Source organism: Canis aureus, chromosome 10 (assembly GCF_053574225.1).
Source record: "Canis aureus isolate CA01 chromosome 10, VMU_Caureus_v.1.0, whole genome shotgun sequence".
Lineage (NCBI taxonomy): Eukaryota > Metazoa > Chordata > Mammalia > Carnivora > Canidae > Canis > Canis aureus.
This window is the reverse complement of record NC_135620.1, coordinates 19,833,697-19,853,985: the sequence shown is the minus strand read 5'-3', so window position 1 is coordinate 19,853,985 and position 20,289 is coordinate 19,833,697. Positions and strand designations below refer to the sequence as shown.

The following is a 20,289-nucleotide window of genomic DNA, read 5'->3' as shown; positions in this document are numbered from 1 at the left end:
TCAGATGAAAAAATAATAGTAGAAAAATACTTAGGGCATCAGTTTATAAAAATGAAGAGATTTTATAGTGATAAAGAAAAACTAAGTAAGATGAATGGGTTGTGTGATGTTCAAAGAAATATAGCTGAATAGTTGGTTATCTTTGTTTATTACAGTTTTCATGTTTCAGGGATGATAAAAATTATTGCTGTTGCAGAGTTTTATAATTCCAGCGATAAATTACTCAACATAATACCGTGAGGCTTGCCCAATATGCACACATTATTGTACTTTTGTGTATAATTAAAAAAATGAAAACCAACCCAGATTCTGACTCTCCATATAAACTCAGAGAAAAACATCTGGCACAGTCGGTAAACAACTGGCAGATAATTCACAGAAATTCTCGTTCAAGAAACCATTTTCTAATTGACTATATCTAGTGATGAAGTACTTCTAGTCTTAAAAATATTTTGTATTTAAACAATTTTTACTTTTTTAAATTAAATTATAGAAGAAATAAATGACTACACGCTTATGTCAAACATTCAAAAGGGGCTGGGAAAAAAATTGTATTTACCCTCAACTCCCACACTTTCATCCATCAATTCCACTTCCCTCTCAAGAGGTAACTACTAATTACAGTTTAGAGTGTATATTTCAAACCATTTTCTATTAGTTAGGGATATATATACAATGTATATGTGTATTCATAATTGATTTTTTGGTAAATAACAAGGGGTATCAAAGTATCCATTTTTCTGACATGCCTATGTATTAACCATCATGTCCTTTAGATCTTTTCAGTTTGTATGTAAATATCTACCTCATTCTTTTAACAGCTACATTGTAAACATTCCTCATCTCATGAATACTTTTGCTATTTCTCATTCCTCACCATTACAAGTTGCATCCTTACATAATAAGCATTTGTGTGTGCGCGTGTGTTTACACTCACCTACATTTCTTTGTACAACATTTGTATTCCCTTAGCACAAAATTTTAGAAGTGGAATTGATGGATTTCCATTATGTCCATTTTTAAAAACACTGTATTTTTAAGCTAGCGTTCCATATAACTTCATTGTTTTCACTAATTCACTTCAAGTAACCTTTATGTTGTTGTTTCTTTTTAAATGTAATAAAACATTTATGTTCTTCAGAGGCAAAGTTTCTGATCTTATATCTAATGAGTAAAGTGATTAACCATTCCGCTTTCCCTTCAGAGAATAAAAATCAGAAAATAATGTAAGCTATTGAACTATTATCTTTCGATTAAGTTAACTAGATGGGATTTACCTCCTCCATATTTTTTAAAAAATTATTTTTCAACTGCAATAATTCTGATAGGAAAATTAAAAAAAATAATTTTTCAACAATAATTACTTTGAAATGGAAATGTATACTAATAAACTTTCCTGTAACTTTATGAGACACATTAAAAAAATTAAACAACTCTGCCAAATATTTACTAATCTTCAAACTGTCAACTAGAATATTTTATTTGTGATGCCTGAAATGACTAGGAAAAATTATACTTAGTTGTTTATCTAAGACAATGTTTTATACCTGAGAGGATTCATCAGCTCTGGAAGTTTTACTATTTATGCTATCATTTGTGATTATTTTACCTATGTTTACTTTAAATAGTAAAAAATAAATTCATTTCTTAGTTAAAGTAATACACCACCTTTCAATACTCTCATAATCAACAACAAAAAAAACTGCATTTATGTTAATAAAACAACCATAGATTTGAAAAAAATATAAAAGGTAAAATTGAAAATGAATGAAATACTGGAAAAATTTTATATATCCTGAAAGTATTCTACTAGTATTAAGATGGATACATATAGAACTGGCAGGAGAAAATGCAAGTTTCTTGAGTTTTGTTCAATATTCTTACTAACTTCAGGTGACTAACATGACTTACCTTACCAGCGTCACAATCAGTTCCATCCATTGGCGGATCTAGCTTGGTTCTGCATTCTTTCTCACCCTCTACCTTGCACCATAACCCTGTGCAAATAACATGCTGAAAACGAGGCAATAACTAGTAAGGAGGAGGCATTGCATTTCTGAGATGAAGTCAATAATTTTAGAGAAAGCTATTTTGATAGAACAACAGAAACTGAAGAAAGATATGCTTTAGGTACTTTTCATATAAACTTATAATTGAAATAGCATGTGGCTTATGCATAATGATGAGAATATTGATACAATAAAAACAGAAAGTCTGTTTAATACATTTCCATATATGTATACTTCTTTACCTAAAACACAAGAGATTACTCAAGGTTAAGCAGCTACAGCAGAAAAGAGTAAGCTAAAAAGCCATTATTTGTACCATTCCATGAACCAGGCTAGAAGAATAAAAGTGATGTGTTTGTGGTATTAATTTAGTGCCTGGTGTCCTCAAGCCTGTCCTCACTTACACTCTGTTTTATACTTAGTTAGTATTTCATGATTTCATCAGATAGTCTTGGCCCTTGATACAATACAGACTCCGAACGGATATATTTCTGTTACCAGCCATTTTTACCTCAGTTTGAAAGAGTCCTAGATCTCCAGGATACAACGAACTTTTTCTGGGGAAAAGTTAGAGGGAATAACAAAAATACTGGGATAAGGCAGCAGAGACATAGTAAGAGTGAAAGAAGAGAACTCTGAGAAAAGGCAGGAAGGAACACTGTCAGAAACCGAAGCCCCAGTTCTGGCTGCCAACAGAGACAGAAGGAGGCCCACAGGACACATTCACATTTCATGGAAATATGAAATCCATGAGGGACATTTAAGGATGATTAGAGTAATGCATAGTGAAGATGACTGTGTTACTATGTGTCCAGATACGTGGAGAAGAAGATGGAAGAGGCCAGATCAAAACATAGAATAAATAATGGCAATTTGAAAGGCATAGTTTTGAACAAGATTTTAAAGTGAACACTATTTTAAAGATTGAGGAACCAAATCTTGAATGCCACAAAAGGCGAGAGACTCCATATGTGAAGGGAAAAAGAAGCCACTTAGCAGTTGACCAGCGGGTTGAGAAGATAAAAAGGCTATTTTAGGAGGTTTATTTCAGCAGTCTAAGCAAAACAGATAAAAATCAACTGCAAAATAAAAGTTAGCTTATGACCCAAATCTATTAAATACTTTGGGAAAGGTATATTTAAAAAAATGTTTTAAGCAGGTCAGTTACAATTCTAAAACTGAATCTGTCACAAGGCCTGAAATAATACTTTCCAATTTTTTCTTTCTTTAAAAATAGAGAATTCTGAAATGTTTATAAGCTCTTAAAATTATATAATGTATGGCAAGAGCGGGATATATTCTATTCACCTTATTTTATCCGCTGTGATTGCTTTTCTGCTTCCAAATATTTTATTTAAATATATCATATTTAGGAGATGATTTAGCCTAACTTATATGCTTTATCTACATATATCATTTACCAAAAATTCATCCAGGGATTTATTTTAAAGAATGTCAATGACTAAACCAAATTGCTTTTCTGTAGTATTTTAGATTTTCAAATAAACAGGTTGTTTATCACGTACTTTTGTGCAAACATTTATATTTGAATTAGTGGATGTCTAACTTGAGAATTATAGTTCCTAAAATGTATTTTTCCCCTTAATACCTTTATGTTAAAGAGGTCTTATAATCATGGGATCAAATGCTGAATTTTCAAAAAAAAAAAAAAAAAAAAAAAACAACCAAACAATTTTGCTTTATGTATATTCAATAAAGTTGAGTTGTATTGCACCATGAGTTATTTTTGCCAAGCTCATTAGTTAACAAATGTATATTGAACAAAAAAAACAAATCTTGTATACGGTAGTTTTAGAATACTACTGACTTATTGAACACTGTTGGTGGTCTAAATTCTGACCTTACCCCCATTATCTGTTATTCAAAACAGCAGGTACTCTAATTGATTCCCACTTGAGGCTCTGGGAGCATAAAAGCAAACTTGGCGGCTTTTCAAGATAAGCACAACCATGTAGAATAAATCTCTCATAGACTGAGATCTCTTTTCCCTCTATGTTCTGCAAGCCCAGGACTCTTACGGTAAGTAAATTACATACAGCCTCATTCTTAAAAATAACTACTATTCAGGATTTCAAACTAAACTGTCAAAAGTAACGTCAGAAAATGTTGAAGAAAGGGCATGGACTGTTTTCACCTTGAAAAGTGGAATATCTCATATGTATAATAGGAGTGCTATGTAATATCAAGCCCTTTCTTAAAATATTGCAAGGATGCTATTAAGGGGCAAGGAATGCCTGAGTGGCCTAGTTAGTTGAGGGTCTGACTCTTGTTTTTTGGCTCAAGTTGATCTCAGGGTCCTGAGATTCAGCCCTGCCTCAGGCTTCCGGCTCTGTGGAGAGTCTGCTGGAGATTCTTTTTCCTTCTGCCTCTCTCCCCGCTAGCACAGGCACACTGGTGCTCTGTCTCAGATAAATAAATCTTAAAAAAAAAAAAAAAAAAGGTAATAAGAGGCAAGAACCAAGTACTTTATATGTTAGTCTAGAGTCAAATAATTTTGCAACTTAATTGCTGAAAGCACTTAATGTATCAATTAAGAAAAGAACTTTAAAACTTCAAATGGTTTACATAGGAACCCAGGATAGAAATGCATGCTTCAGCTTCTTCTAGAAAAGCAATAAATAATAATGCAATATTTTTTTAAAAAATTCTTCCATAATAAGAAAAGACCATTAAAAGCATATAACAGGAATTTGGGTATTTATCTCAAGTAGGCTTTTAAAAATATTAAAATGTAAATACTATATAGTTCAAATGAAATAATTTAAATGGAAGACTAATTGTCCATGTATAAAAATCATACATTTTAAATTTTATCTTCAAAGATAACCTATACACATATCTTTCTTTATAGCAAATAGTTACATTAAGATGTTCTGAAATTTATGTTAAAATAAAAAAATCTTAAGTGCATAAATGTGAAAGTAACAATTAAATCTTATACATATAACTCCTTGCCCTTATTATCTTCCAAAATATAATTTCAATAACTTAACATTTGGTTGCAAATGTAATTCAATAAGGGAAAATATTTTTAAAAACATTCTTTTCCATCATAGAATATTGCAGTACTTTTACGGGTAGAAGAAAAGAAAATGGAGAAGTGAATTTAAAACACAAAGAACAAAGACTCAAAGGAATAATAAAAAGGAGAAATCTAGTTCTTAACAAATGCTAATAAAATTAAAAATTAATAAATAAAAAAGAAAACTAAAAAAAAAAACCTATTAGGAATGAAATGAAGAATGTAGAACTACAGATAATGTTGAGTTCAAAAAGAAATAAAAAGATATGAGCAATTTTATGGCAATGAACCTGACAACTTACATGAAATGAAAAGATATTTTTAAAAACTTACTAAAATGGACCCAAGAAGAAATAGAGGCAGACTATCCTGTAACCATAAAATAGTTAAAAGTGATTGTTTAATATCTTCCCACAAAGTATACATCTGGTCCCAAAACTAACAATCTTTCAAAAAGCTTAGACTCTCAATTTATGTAAGCTCTCTAGAAAATAGAAAAAGAAGGAACACTTTCAAACACACTTCTGATACCCAAACTAGACAGAGATTTCAGAAAAAAATGAAGGTAGTAATCTATCTTATTTATTAATCTAGACTTAAATATGTTAAGCAAGTTTTAACAGATTGAATCCAGCACTGCATAAAAATGCAATGCCATGACCAAGTTGGGTTTTTCTTCAGAATACAAGGTTACTGTAATATCAGAGTAAAATCTATGATTTCTGTATCTTTGGTACAAAGTACATAATATAATTCAATATCTATTTATTTTAAAAAATCTTAAAAAACTAGCTAAGTGTCTTCACAATTACTGGATATCTATGAAACTCTACAACAAACATCCTAAAAGAGTGAAATGTTCAAAGTTTTTAGAATTAGGAAAATGGCAAAGATAGCATCTTGGCACCAACATAAGGAAGTGAAGACATGGTGTATTCAAAGTGGCAAGAGGATAAAAATAACTGTCAATGTAAACTCCTGAACTCAGCTAAAATTTTATTCAAGACTGAAGGTTAAATAAAGAATCTTTCAAGGAAACAAAAACTGAGTATTTACCACCAACAGATCTGCTCAAAAGGAACTTCTAAATGATGTATTTCAAGAAGGAATATGATCTCACAGGACTGGACTGAATACTAATGGTAAGCAAAGAGACTGATAAAAATGAGAAGTCTAAATAAATGTTGACCATGGAAAGCAGCAATAATTGGATTTTAGCCAGTGTCATAAACTTCCTCACAGTGGGGGGGGGGGGGGGTAGGAATACTAGAAATCTAGCTCATTTACATCTCAAAACCTTTATCTTTTAACAGAGAAGATTTGGCTACTGGCAGTCAAATAAGCTTGATGTTTTCTTTTACTTCTTCTACACCAAATACTTCAAGGTCATTAGTGGCAGAAGTTGAGTAGTAGACATGGAGAAAAATGCAGTCCAAACCCAGCCAACAAATGAAGCAGCAAGCTGCAAAGGACTCCTGAACAGAACACATCAGAGAGTGTTAAAGAGTCAAGGAGTGACAAAAAATTTATAGAAAGGAAAACTGTCAGTACCTAGTTAATGAAGCCCCAAAGAAAAGAATGTAAAGTAAAAAGGAACTATTTGAAATATTTCAAGGATAAATGATGCAGAAATTCCTAGTATGAGAGACAAAAAATAAAAAGATTTCCCTCCTGCAGTGATAAGGTAAGTAAGTTCCCCCCACCAAAAGCCATCCTGGAGATCACAACCATCACTTGTAGACAGAATACAAAAAAACAACTTCAGGCTGGTTCTGGTTAATGAACAAAGATAGGTGAACCTTTTAGGGGAGCTGAAGGGACTAGCACAAGTTGCATTTACCAACTTTGCAGCTTTGACCTGACAGTGGGCTGTGGTGATGGCATGACACTAAATGGCTAAAGCAATAGTGAAAAATATGCCATCTTTTTAGACTTGTAAAGACAGAAACTACTGTGGAGAAAGCTGTCAAAAACTGATGGGCCAATCTCAAAAGGAAAAGAGAGAAGCCTGTCTTCAGATGGCACTTGACCCACACATCCAGAGAACATACTCCACATAGGCCAGGTAAGGAAAAAGTGGACTGAAGATATAAGTTGTTGTCCACAGTAGGTAAGACAGACTTTCCAGTTTGAATCTAACGTAATTCTTGGAGAGGGGAGGATGGTGGATAAGTGGGGAGAGGAGATACTCTTTAGAAGAATATAATGAAATTCAGAGTATTTGCAATAGAGGTCAGCAAATTTTTCCTATAAAATGCCATAGAGTATATATTTTAGGCTGTGGGCCACATGTTTTCTGTTGCAACTATTCAACACTGTCACTGTAGCTTGAAGGTGGCCAAAAAGACCAAATGAACAAATATGGATAACTGTGTTCTAGTAAAACTTTATTTACAAAGATAGGCAGCCAGTCCCCAGGCCACAGTTTATAAGAAATTAACATATTAATATATAATGTGTTAATATATTCATATTGCAGGACAAAACATATCTATACAAATATACATTCAAAAATGATCAGAGTAGCCTTACTCATAAGAGCTAACATCCCAGATGTCTATTAAGAGGTTAGTTGATTAAAACAACAACAACAACACAGATTACCTACCAGTGGAATACTATTTGCCATGAGAGAAAAACTGATTCCTGATACACATAACAACATATAGAAAATGATTTTTGAATGCAGAGAAAAAGCTGGTTTCTCTTACAGGAAATGGTAAAGGAGAAAAAGAGGAAAAACAGAATATAAATATAAAACACTAATACAAAATAGGCTGACAATAAAAATCCCAAATAAAACTAATTTAAATAAATGTAAAAATGTTAAATTAGCTGATAAAATACAAAAAAAAAAAAAAAACCCTATTACATTGGCTTAAACAGAAAAATATAAAATCTAGCTATTGTATTTCTCTAGTAGATATTTACATCTATATCTATATCCATAGTTATATTTATATCTGGAAAGGTTGAAGATAGATACAGAAAATATTTGCCAGGATAGGAGTTTTTAGGCCAGACAAAATAGATTTTAAGGCACAAGTTATGAAAACATGGAAAAGGAAAGGAAAAAAACAGATGAAGCAAATGAAAAACTTTGTTTATGTGCTTAGTAACATAACATTATATAATATGTATAATTGTTTGCATGAATACATTAAAAAGCAAATCCAAATTGTCTCTGGTGCTAAAGAAATATTTAAGCTAGAAGTAAATGAATGCACCATTTAAGAATTTAATTCCAAAGTAGGGATGAATGTTTATAAGACAACAAAGAAATAAACAAAAAAATAAAAACAGCACAACCTTCATGGGAGAATTTAATGGCTTAGTCCACCTCAAAATTAAGAGACAAAGGACAGCGTATAAAAACTTAGCACACACATACCAGACTGTTGCTAAGTCATAAAGAATTTTCAGTGGGTGACAGGCACTGAGGGGGGCACTTGACGGGATGAGCACTGGGTGTTATTCTGTATGTTGGCAAATTGAACACCAATAAAAAATAAATTTATTATTAAAAAAAAGAATTTTCACCTTGAACATAGAAAGAACTCCTGCAAATCAACAAGAAAAACAGACAACTGAAAAATGCGTGAAAATATAAACAGGTAATTTACAAAGACAGAGACTTAAGAAATAAAAGCCCATGTCAATAAAAACTCACAGGAAAAAATGAGTTCTGTGAAGGAAACAGCTGGATTATGCAGTCAAATAAGCTGCCATGAAACTCATGCACTCACAGACTATGCAAGGTTAAAGCTCAAAGGATAGATGAAGCTTTGATTAGAATACAAAACATTCAGAATCAATTCCTAGTAGTTTTAACCCACCATAGTTTTATTGATCTTATAGGAAAGAAGGATTTAAAATTTATAACTTCATCAACATTGACATGCTTTATCAGTGATGCTATCTTACTTAGATGCTCCAAGAATTACTAGCCATCGAGGGCTATTTGATGCCACATCTTTTAAAGTCCAAATTCCTATTGCCTCTGGAATTTCATAATGCCAAATTAGAGACTCAGTCTTCTAGAATTCTTCATAAGCCACCTTATATCTTCACTGAATCAAATGAGAGGTTTCAGAAGTCCATTGTCTTTGTGTACTGATTCAATATAAGAGAAATGTGAAACTAGAACTATCCTTACTTTTTAAGTTACCATATGATTTGATCAGAGCAGGAAGTTTTCTATATGGTATAGATTCACTGTGTGCCTACTCCAAAACCAAAGGCAGAAGCTTAGGTTTCCTGAAGGTCTTCAGATTTTTTAGCACACTTCCTTCTCACTCAAAAAATGCAACTCTTGTGTGACCACTCCTTACTGCTTCTAGGGAAACACCCATACTTCTGAATTCTGAGCCAGGGTAAGTAAGTTCAGGAACCTACCGTGATGACTTGATGCTGTTGGAGCTGACTCAGCCACAAGACACCAGATGGCTTGGAGGTACCAACTGCTTAGGACTCAGGAACCAGCCATCAAGAAGTTAGCACAGTAAGTCAGAAGAGTGAGCTATTATTACTACTGGAAGTTGAATTTCACAAGCCTTTAAACATTGTTTTTAATGCCTCAACAGATGCCTATGCCTTTAAATATTTTGCAGACCTAAGTTACTATCCTGAGGGTAAATTTATATCATTAATTAGATCAGCGTGTATGTAATGTTGAGGTCTCTAGTGCTTGTGTATAACTGTTTATACGTATGGAGAACCATACTTCTTAGCTAATTCAAATACTATGAACCAACTGTCATTGTCTCTAAGATTCTATCAGAGACACACATGTTGAAGAATTGCTATGAATACTGACTCCATGCAGCTTGATAACTTATTTATAACTGACTAGAAATGGGATGGTCATAGGATGCCTGATTAACTCACATATAAGACATGAAATATAAGCTATCTATCCCTACAGACTGGGTTTTTGGGTAATCACTGAGTTAGTAGTGAATAACATTTAGTTTATCTTCATGCTATTTGGTTGTATTATATATACAAGTCTTGACTATTAATGAAAATTTAGAATCATTATTCCATCATTCAACTGATTCACTTACTCATTTAAAAAATATTTATTGAGCACTCTTTAGGTGCCAGAGGGACAATGGTAAAAAGGACTGATAGCTAACTCCTTTGATGTTACAAAGCCTGTTTTCTAAGAGACTTGTTTTGTTTATAAAGGCTGGATAACTGACTGGTAGATGTGGTGATTCCATTACAGGTATACATGTGTGGCTTAACCAGGAGAGTGATCCACTATTATATACCTCACAACTATTTCCACTATATTTTTAAGTTATACCTCCTGACACTTAATATGTTCAGGGATTTCCAATGAACAGAGTACCAAATCCTGTGGGAAAAGCAAATCTGTTACATGTTCTCAGATTTCCTTTTACTCCCTGGTCTTCTGCTCTTTTCATTTCCACTTTGAAAAATGTCTTCACTGAGCCTCCATGATCCTGCCTCCTCTTGGTTCTATTCCTACCAATAGACTTCTTTAGAGTTTTAATTGTTGGTTTTTCCTCATGTTCCTCAGCTCCAAATATGGTAGTCACCAACTTCTCTGTCTCTCCTGATTCGTTTCTATCTAACTCCTTTCCTGCTGCAATCATTTAGTGTCACATCTTCAATATCACCTACTTATTGATGACTTACATATAAATATCTATCCCAGACCAACTTATAGATCTAGTTGGAATGTCTAATGAACATCTTAAACTTAATTCTAAGGCATTCTGCTTTCTCTTTTCATATTCCTCTCGAGACAAATGCATGGCCTGCTCTATCACTGCCTTCAGATCTCAAAATAAATGTCACTTTCTCCAAGAGGCATTCCCAGATCACCCTATATAAAATAATATCATCCCCACCCTCCCATCCATGGTTTTACTCTCTACCCTTCTTACCTGGGTTTACAACTTGCCAAAACTCTTATTACCAACTGACATGTTATTTGCTAAATGTTATTTGCTAAAATGTATTTATAAATGTTTTGCCTGCTTTTTGGAACAAAAATAAGTATGTTTACCAAAATGTATTTATAAATATTTTTGTTTTTTGTAAGTGGCACAAAGGGAGAGGTCTTTGTTTCCTGCTCTACTATTAGTGTACAGAACTATGCTTGAAAAGAAGCTGGAATTCAATAAATACTTATCAAATCAGTGACTGCATTTGTAAATAATCTCTTCAATGGCTCTACTGATCTAGTTACTACTCTTTGTACTCTACTAATTTGGAATCAGAACTCATGATTTTCAAGAGTTGTATCAGAAAATGATTCTGGAATCAGAAGTCCATTCTCTTAGCTCTAAGACTCAGAAAGAAAACATAGTCCAATTTCTTGATCTGTAGAGTATATCTTAAAGGGAAAAAATTTTGACTAATGTTACATAGCTAGTAAGAGGAAAAACCCAAAGATGGTTCATGCCCCTCCAACCAACGTTCTCCAATCAAACCCTGACTCAAGATGTGTTGCTTTTCCACAGCAGTCTAATTCCTTCTGGTACTGCTTTAAAAATAATTCTTAATAAATATTACACAGAGATAAGAATAAAGAAAAATGTGATTTTATAAATAAAAATATCATGCACATAAAACTTGAGGGTAAAAAAAGAACATTTCTGAATACCTAAAACCTAAAACTTAATTTCACTTACAAAATGCCTAGTTTAAAACGCAGCAACATCCTAGGACATTGAGGAATACAGATTTAAAATAATGTAATAAACGTTTACACTTTTAGAGATGGAAGAAAATCTGTGCAGGTTGGTTAGTGAGAAATAACATATATATAAAGAGAGCAAAACAGCCTAGAAAAATAAAATAAATCAATTAAGATATTTCTTAACACTGATGATGCAGGTGCTATAGCAGAAGAAAAAAATTCAGTTAAAACATGGGATATGATCTATGATTTTTTTCTTTTTCTTCTTTTTTTCTTTTTTTAGAGAGAGAGAGAGAGAGACAGGGATGGAGGCAGAAAGAGGGGGAGAGAGAGAATCTTAAGCAGACTCCACACTCAGTGGAGAGCCCAACATAGGGCTCAGTCTCATGACTCTGAGATCATGACCTAAGCTGAAATCAAGAGTCAGAGCCACCCAGAGACCCTGGGATCTGATCTATGATTTTAACCCATAAAGAAGTCTAAGTTCTCTAAGAGGCAGTAGAGCAAGGTGGTTACAATGTACTCCACTGTCTGGATTTTAACCTAATATTCCCTCTGACAGGTGTAAGAACTTAACAGACTTACTTCTACAGGCCTCAAATTTTTTATCTGTAAAACAGGACTAATAACCATGACATATAATATTTATAAGAATCAAATTAGATCAGAAATATAAATGATTTATGTACTCTGTGGCATATATTTTAGAGTTCAAAATATCGTAGAATGGTATTAGGACAATTTAATTGCAATATAAAATAATTTCTAAAAGCTTTTAAAGATAATGTTTTATGAAAAATAATTTAAAATTTACAAAAATCTTGTTTGTAGTTGATCACTTGCAGAGTGTTTCTGACATTTGGGGTACTTTATAAAACATTAAAATTTTCCATTTATCAGCTCTATCAATTCTTTATACCACATGAACTGAAACTACCTCCCATATACTACTACAACAGTGACCATAAATAGTCTAGTATGTTTTCCAAAATAATGCTAATTTCAGCACATGGAAGTGTATCTCAAAACATTCATTTTGCCATGAGGATTTAAAAAATAAGACTATAACCCATGTTTTGACTGTCTGAAGGTCCAGGATAGGAGCAGAGTAAGCAAGGTCAGAGAGGTTTCAGGGACAGATGTAAAGAGCCAAGTTGCTTACTGTTGAATTATCACACCTGATGCGAAGTTCCAAGGACCCAGAGCTCTGCCACTATAAACCCTTGGGAACCAGGTCACAATCACACACCTACACCTGCAGTCACCCCCCCCCCCATTTTTTTAAAAGATTTATATGTTTATTTGAGCGAGATAGATAGAGACAGAGAGGAAGAACAGAAGGAGAGGGAGAGAATTTCAAGCAGACTCTGTTCTGAGCATGGAACTCAATACAGGGCTCGATCTCACGACCTCAGATCAGGACCTGAACTGAAACCAAGAGTCAGTTTCTTAACTGGCTGAGCTACCCAGGGGTGCCCTGCCACAGTTTCTTCTGAGCTCCACTATTGCCAGATGGATTCTATAATCTACACATCTTTTGACATGTCACATTGAACGCAGTTCCAACTCCTTCAAACATTCACTTATTTTAATCTTAACTGAAACAGCCACTTAGTGACTGCCATGTGCCAGCCTCTGGGCTAGATGCTGGAGAAACAGAGCTTACCCACCAGTGTGGGAAATGGATAAGAGGAAAATAATAAGTGAACAATTCCTTGGATAAGAATTACAAAGACGAGAAAGCACCAGATATGTTGTAATGCCACATACTTTTTTTAAAACTTATAATGTATGCTGCTAGTACTCCAAAATAGCATTACCTTTAACAAAGCCAAACTCCTTTGAAGCAGTCACTGAAACTTAGGTAGAATGAAATATAGCTACCAACTGACTCAAAGCATGACTATCAGTTTACTCCTGCAATACAAAGTGTGCATGTGTATGTTGGGAAGAGGTGGGAATAGACAGGCAGGTAGTGGAAGGGTAGCCAAAAGAATGAAGAAAAGAAACAAGGGAAAGTAAGAAGAGCTAAAATTCTTATATCAATTAAGAAAGCCATTTTGCTCACTCTTCCAGACCTTATATTTTTTAGGCTGGTACAAATGGCCTGAGTAGTTAGTGACCATTTGAATATTAATATATAGATGCTGCAAAGTTTACCATTACATATTTGCCCTTTTCATCTAGTTTAATGATTTAAAAATATACTCTCAGGTAGTTTTTGTTCTGAAGAACATATTTTTAACATTTTATTTTCAGGGTTAAAAGATATAACTCTTCCTCTACAATTATATGTTCATGTATTGCTTTTATTATATTTTCACCCAGTTACATACCATGTAAGAAAGACACTTAAAATAAAAGCCCTGAACTGGCACAGTATAAATACTTCCCTGACTTCAGTGCCATTTTTGAAATTGAAATTCTTGGGTCATTCCTTCCTGACTTAGATTAAATGGCCACACCTTATTTCTATCACTTCCAAAGTGCCAGGGGAAAAAATGCAGTAACCTTTTCTTAGAAAATCTTTCTTTCCAAGATTGGGGTGCTCTTAAAAGAGCCACAAACTTTGAAATAAAGTCATCTTCTTCCCATCTCCAATCAATGAAAACAATGAATGTGAACATACACTTAAAAAATTGCATCTGTACAGAAAGCTTACCTGCATCTCTTGACAAAAGGAAGCCAAAGGCCCAAAGAGAATCTGACATTGCTCATCAGCAGTGTATGTCATCCCTGGCAACTTGGAGGGAACCATCACGGAATTGACACTCTGGGGGTTTGTCTGGAGCAAGCAGTTACTGGCCTTTGACCTGGCAATATGCAGATATGTATAAAATTCTGAATTTCACATAAAAACTTGTTATAACTAGCATAGCAACAAGAAACATTTTTATAATGTTAAAAATAAGCTCTTACTTTTATTTATAAGTTCTTCAACTGAATATTTATAGAAGCCATCCCATATATGAGAATCATTTACGTACAACTATATAAAATAATCCTAATAATAATATTAAAGTTAACAATGTTTTGGTTTATAAAGGTCTTTCATAGGGATTAACTCAGCCAACCTACATAACACAGTGAGATGTTATTACTATACACATTTATACTATGAAGAAGTTCAGACTTAGAGTGTAACTTGCCTCAAAATAATGTGTAAAGGTAAAAAATCAATTATAATTGGGGACTTAGTTATATGACTTAAATATATGGAAGGCTCTGTCAAGTGAGTATTGAGAGTACAGATATTTTTGTACTTGACACTGTAATACAACTTCCATTTACGAGGTGATATTTAATTTTATCATATATCTGATTCTTGTGAAGGCAGCCATACAAAATCATGCATGTTCTTTAGGAACTGCTCAAGGGTTCCTGTTGCAAGTGAGGCAGTGAGATCACATATTACATGTTTTGCAAACTGGTCTCTATACTATCATGACAAAGAGCATGGGATGTACTGCACATAGTTCACACCACACCTAGGGTAAGGTAGGAAACATCATATTTTGGTGGATTTTAATATTCATTTAACAGAAAAAATAGGCTTGCAAATTTAAATGATATGGAAAGCTGAACAAAATTTGTCTGTATAGTGATTTAGCTAGCTAGGTGCTCCTCTATATCTTAGTGAGACTTGGGGATACTTTAAGCAGCTCTCAAATCTAACTACTTTGCAAATCACTACTGTTTCAGTTGCTCCTTTATTAGCAAAGGGACCAGTAAAAGACAAGGGCTTTAAAATGAAAATTAGAACAATAATAAATATTTTCCATTTCTTTTTCCAACCAGAGAGAAACTGCTCTCACTGTTTAAAGTGGGTGAGTAGAGAATGAGGACTATTATAATGGTGAACACCATGTCCGAATGAAAAAAATTCAGAGTTTAGAAGTATCCCAATGGAAGGGTGGGGCTTTTGTTAAAGAGGTTCTTTGTGATAACAGATGTGCTGAGTGATGAGCAATGAGAATGTTTCCAGTGGGAAATTCTGAAGAGGCAATTAAATTCTGTGACAGATAATTTTCCAACCTTACAAATCATCTTGCCCGTTCTTTTATAAGAAAATGTGGAAAGTAAGAAGCAGATGGGTTAAATAATATGTTCCAATTCACACTATGAGTCAGGGGAAGAGCCAGCATTGGAACCAACTGCCTTGATCTCTAATATGATGTCCTCTTCAGTCTCCTGTGCCACTTTCCCTGGTTGGGAGAGGAAGCAGGCACATGTAAACATTGACAATACAACAACAGTAAATGACCTCAGTACCTTAGAAATCTTTCCAAATCTTCCTTGCTACATCGGGACCATGAAACATCACCAAGATTTTGTCCTTTAATCCATTCACCAGACATGATATGAAGACCATCAGCACATGATGGGTGGTCATTGTCATGATTAATGCCCATGCTGATTCAGAATATAGTTAAAATAAAAAATTACACTAGATAAATATATTTTAACATTTTATAATGGCAATTAAATAACAGACAAATACTTAAAATAATGGCAGATAAATTAGCTTTAAAGGTCAAAAATAAAATTAGGTTTCAGAATAAGTTATTTTGAAAAATTCTGTTATCTAGATTAAAGGTAATTATTTTTAGTTAGTAAAAAAACACTTTCCCAACCAATCAAGTAAATAATATGTTCAGTCACCTCTATCAAAATGATCTGCAGATAAATTTCTCACAGAGTAGTATGTATGAAACACAGAAATAGTTATGTTTCTATTCAACCATATTAGATACTTATTCCTGCCTTGAGATTCTTTATTCATACCTTCTATAAAATCTGAAACCACATCAAAACTATTATTTTCCCCATCTGCTTCATTAGACTGTGCTCCTCCACTCATCATAACACAAGCTGTCCCTGGAAAACCTTCCTATTCCTGGCCATTTTTTTTTTTTTTTTCTAGTAAACCTTGTATCTGTAGCTTTAAGTTGAAGATCTATTTAAAAACCTGCCTTATCTCCAAATGGATGTACTAGGAGAATGTTGAATTGAGTATGTTGAAAAACTGCTCTATTTTCTCTTTCAAGCCTCTACTTAACTCCTGTATTCTCTTTTTCTTTCACTCTATCCTTTGTGCCTTCACTTGCCACCCAATCTGCCAAATCAAGAATCTTCAGGCCATTTACCCCTTCTCTAAGATCATCCAAGGCTATTTTATTTACTCTGTGTTAGAGGGTAAGTCCTGCTAGTTCTACTTCCCAAATATTTCTCTCAACTGTCACCTCCTTTCAATTCCTTTGTTACTATTAATAAGAATTACAAAGTATTTAGTCTCAACAATTATTATGGCATTATTGGGTGCTGGGCCTCTAGTCTTTACCAACAATTCTCCCTTTTACTCCTACTCTGCCCTAGTGAAGTCTATTTAAAACACAATCCATTGCCATTCCTCTGCTTCCCCATTACCTACATGGCATTTTCCAGCTCTTAACATGGTACAAGGTCTCTTTATCTTCTTCCAAGTCCTTTACTGCATTTTCTCCTCAACAAATTATTTCTAGTGGCTTTTTTTTTTTTTTACAATTAATTGTCATTTGGCATTTTCCATGTGTCATACTCTGTAGAAAGGGGTTTTATAAGCTTGAATTAAAAGACTCCATGAGGTAGGAACTATTAAAACACCAATTTTGCTGATGAGAAATAACTTTCCCAAGGTTATACAGTGAGAGAGTGGAAAGTGGTGATGTCTGAACTGAGGTGGCTGGCTCTAGAATCATGTGACTGACCATTACACATCTGGCATCTATGAATTCCATTCCCTCTCCTGCCCTGTTCAAAGTGCCTCTCTTTCAATGTCTTTGCCTGGATAACTTCTCCTGTCCGTTACCTTCAGGAGGTTTTCTTTCACTAACTTCCATATTACCTATGTATAATCTTTGTCCTAGCACAGGATTCTGTGAACAACATTGTTATAGCATTTTCTACCTTGCATTATACAATTTAACTTCTAGTTAATGCTGCAACTTGCTCCCTCTAAGATCCTGGCAGACTGAAATCATACTCTATAAATCTTACTTAAATGCTGAGTCAAGTCACTGTGTAGAATCACTTCTACTGCAAGAAAACTCATGTAATCTCTACTGAATTCTCAGAGTGAAGGTTAATAGTGGAGGCAGAGGAAGAGGGAAAAATTGGTTTTGTACAGGCTGAGTTTGAAATGATGGCAGGATAGTCAAGTGTCTCCTTTTCTCATTCTGTATGATTTAGATAGTAAAATAGTATTTCATAATAAAAATAGTGAAGACCTAAAATATCTACATTGTATTTTAAGATCCAAATAAAAGAGTTATTATAGAAGATGCTAAGGGAAATCACAACTAGACCACGTATGTTTTCTCAAATGAAAATAAACATTTTCATGATGATCAAACTACTTTTTCATGGAGATAAATTAAAACTTTGATTCAAAACTATTATATTTAACATGTTTTTGAAAGAAGAAAATGAGAGGTGCCTGGGTGGATCAGTTAGTCAAGCTCCTGCCTTCAGCTTGGGTCATGATCCTGGGATGTGGGGCTCCCTGCTCAGCAAGGAGTCTGTTTCTCCTCTGCTCCTCATCCTGCTTGTGCTCTCTCTCTCTCTCTCTCTCTCATTCTAGCTCTCTCTCAAATCAATCAATCAATCAATCAATCAAATCTTAAAAAGAAAATAAAATGATATGGCTGGAATAAGTGATTAATTTCTGAGTTAAAAATAATGAATTAAGAAATCACTGTCTTTGCTAACTTCTGAAGACTCCCCAAATTCTGGTCTAAACAAAGCTAAAAATACATTACTGAATATCTTGTTCCATATTTTAGTTTCAGAAAAATTCAGCTCTATGTTGAACCATATTTCTCTTTTCTAATCTAATCAATGTCTTTATATAGGGCCTATATCACACATTAGTAGGATGACTCACAGGGAAAATAGGAAGACAAATGTTTTTCATACTTTGATGCTAAAGAGGAAAAATAAGAGATGATGTTGAGTAGGTATGGACAAGTTTAGTTATTGGGAGGTACAGTAAATGATGCTGAAGTTGAAAGAGATATGAATTCTGTATCTCCTGACTCCTTACCCAGAGGACTAGAGGCAAGTAAGTAACAATAAGGAAAGAAAGGTGCCTCAGTTTCTTCATTTATTAAATATACTTTCCTAACTAGTTGTTAGGAAAATTATATGAGGACGATGTTAAATGCCTCAGTACCAGGAATATAGTAGGAACCCATGATTATTTTTTTTCTGGGATCAAGAGATCCAAGAAATCTTATCATTCTAACTTGTCAAAAAGCACAAAGAGATAAACATCATCATCTGTAATTTACTGTATTTGTGGAAGGAAGTTGCTTTGGTGGAAGTTGTGGACTTTAAGGAAAATCAAGTAAAGAATAACAGCAAGAATTTACTTTGCTTGGATGTTAAAATAAGAAATTGCAAGGAAGGCAGAATCTCACAAATTGAATAAAATGCCTTAACGCACTTCTAGCAGTACGGTTCTGACGCAGTCCTTGCCAGCATCACTGTCTCACCTCCACCAGCGAGGGATTCTGGCCACAGGACATGTTGCCGGGTGACCCTGTTTTATCAACAGCCACTTGTGCTGTGGAACATGCTCAACTCTTCCATCTGTGGTGGTACAGTGTCTCAAACCATACACAAATGCTATTATTTCTGAGAGGCAACTGGTCTTTTTCAGGAACAATAAAACTTCTTAAATAATATGTCCATTTGAGAGAAGGAGAGGTTTTGTTTCCAAGATTTAGCAATTTGGACATTCTCCCAAAGTAGTGTAATGTGATTTTCCAAATTGGGAAGATTACAACTTCTCATCCAGATGATCATTTTCCTTTTGGGATCCTGATCCTCATGTAAGAAATTAGTTATAGCCATGGAGAGATCTGATGATTCAAGCATTGTTTACCATTAGTTAAATTTTCCTAAAGTCATTTAACTTGTAACAGAAAAAAATTATCATTAAAATGAGACAGGACTTAAAAAAAAAAAAAAACACACATCTGGAATTATCAGGAAACACTGCTTAGTCCCGATGCTACAGATATGAAATAAAACAAATAATTGTGAACCTTTATCTGCACCAGTCACTGTATTAATCATTTACAATGATGATATCACTCAATTCTCACAATATCCCCATAATGTTTCTATTATCATGACTTCTATTCTATACATGAGGAATGTGCTGAGGTTAATGGTAGAGTTGGGATTCAGAGCCAGGCAGTCCGATGCTCAAGCAAAGAGATCTCTAAACAACCAAATTACAGTGAATCAAAATGCTCCATTTATGCACATGATTTTTTTGTTTGTTTCCTGGATAATTTTAAAAGTCCTCTCTCTGCTAGCAGAAATACACCTCCACATATATAGTTCTAAAACCAAGTCACATTATATGGAAAGCATTCTTAAAGTAAGACATTAGCAACACCTCTCTTCATACTGTGCAACTGAGCTACATTTTAATAATCTCAGTTTAAATTCATTTTGACAAAGAGCCTTGGGCAAATAAACTCTCCACTAACATTGTACATGGTTGTCAAGTC

At 33.9% G+C, this 20,289-nt stretch overlaps 1 protein-coding gene across 1 annotated transcript in view; it reads right to left on the bottom strand.

Annotated features, from left to right (window-relative positions):
* Positions 1–20,289, bottom strand: part of ADAMTS19 (ADAM metallopeptidase with thrombospondin type 1 motif 19) — a 226,741-nt gene that overhangs the window by 80,618 nt on the left and 125,834 nt on the right. The window contains exons 9-11 of the mRNA XM_077911535.1: positions 16,001–16,141; positions 14,391–14,541; positions 1,912–2,013 (exon numbers count right to left, since the gene is read on the bottom strand). Of these exons, the coding sequence (XP_077767661.1) occupies positions 1,912–2,013; positions 14,391–14,541; positions 16,001–16,141 (394 nt within the window). The remainder of the gene's footprint in view (positions 1–1,911; positions 2,014–14,390; positions 14,542–16,000; positions 16,142–20,289) is intronic.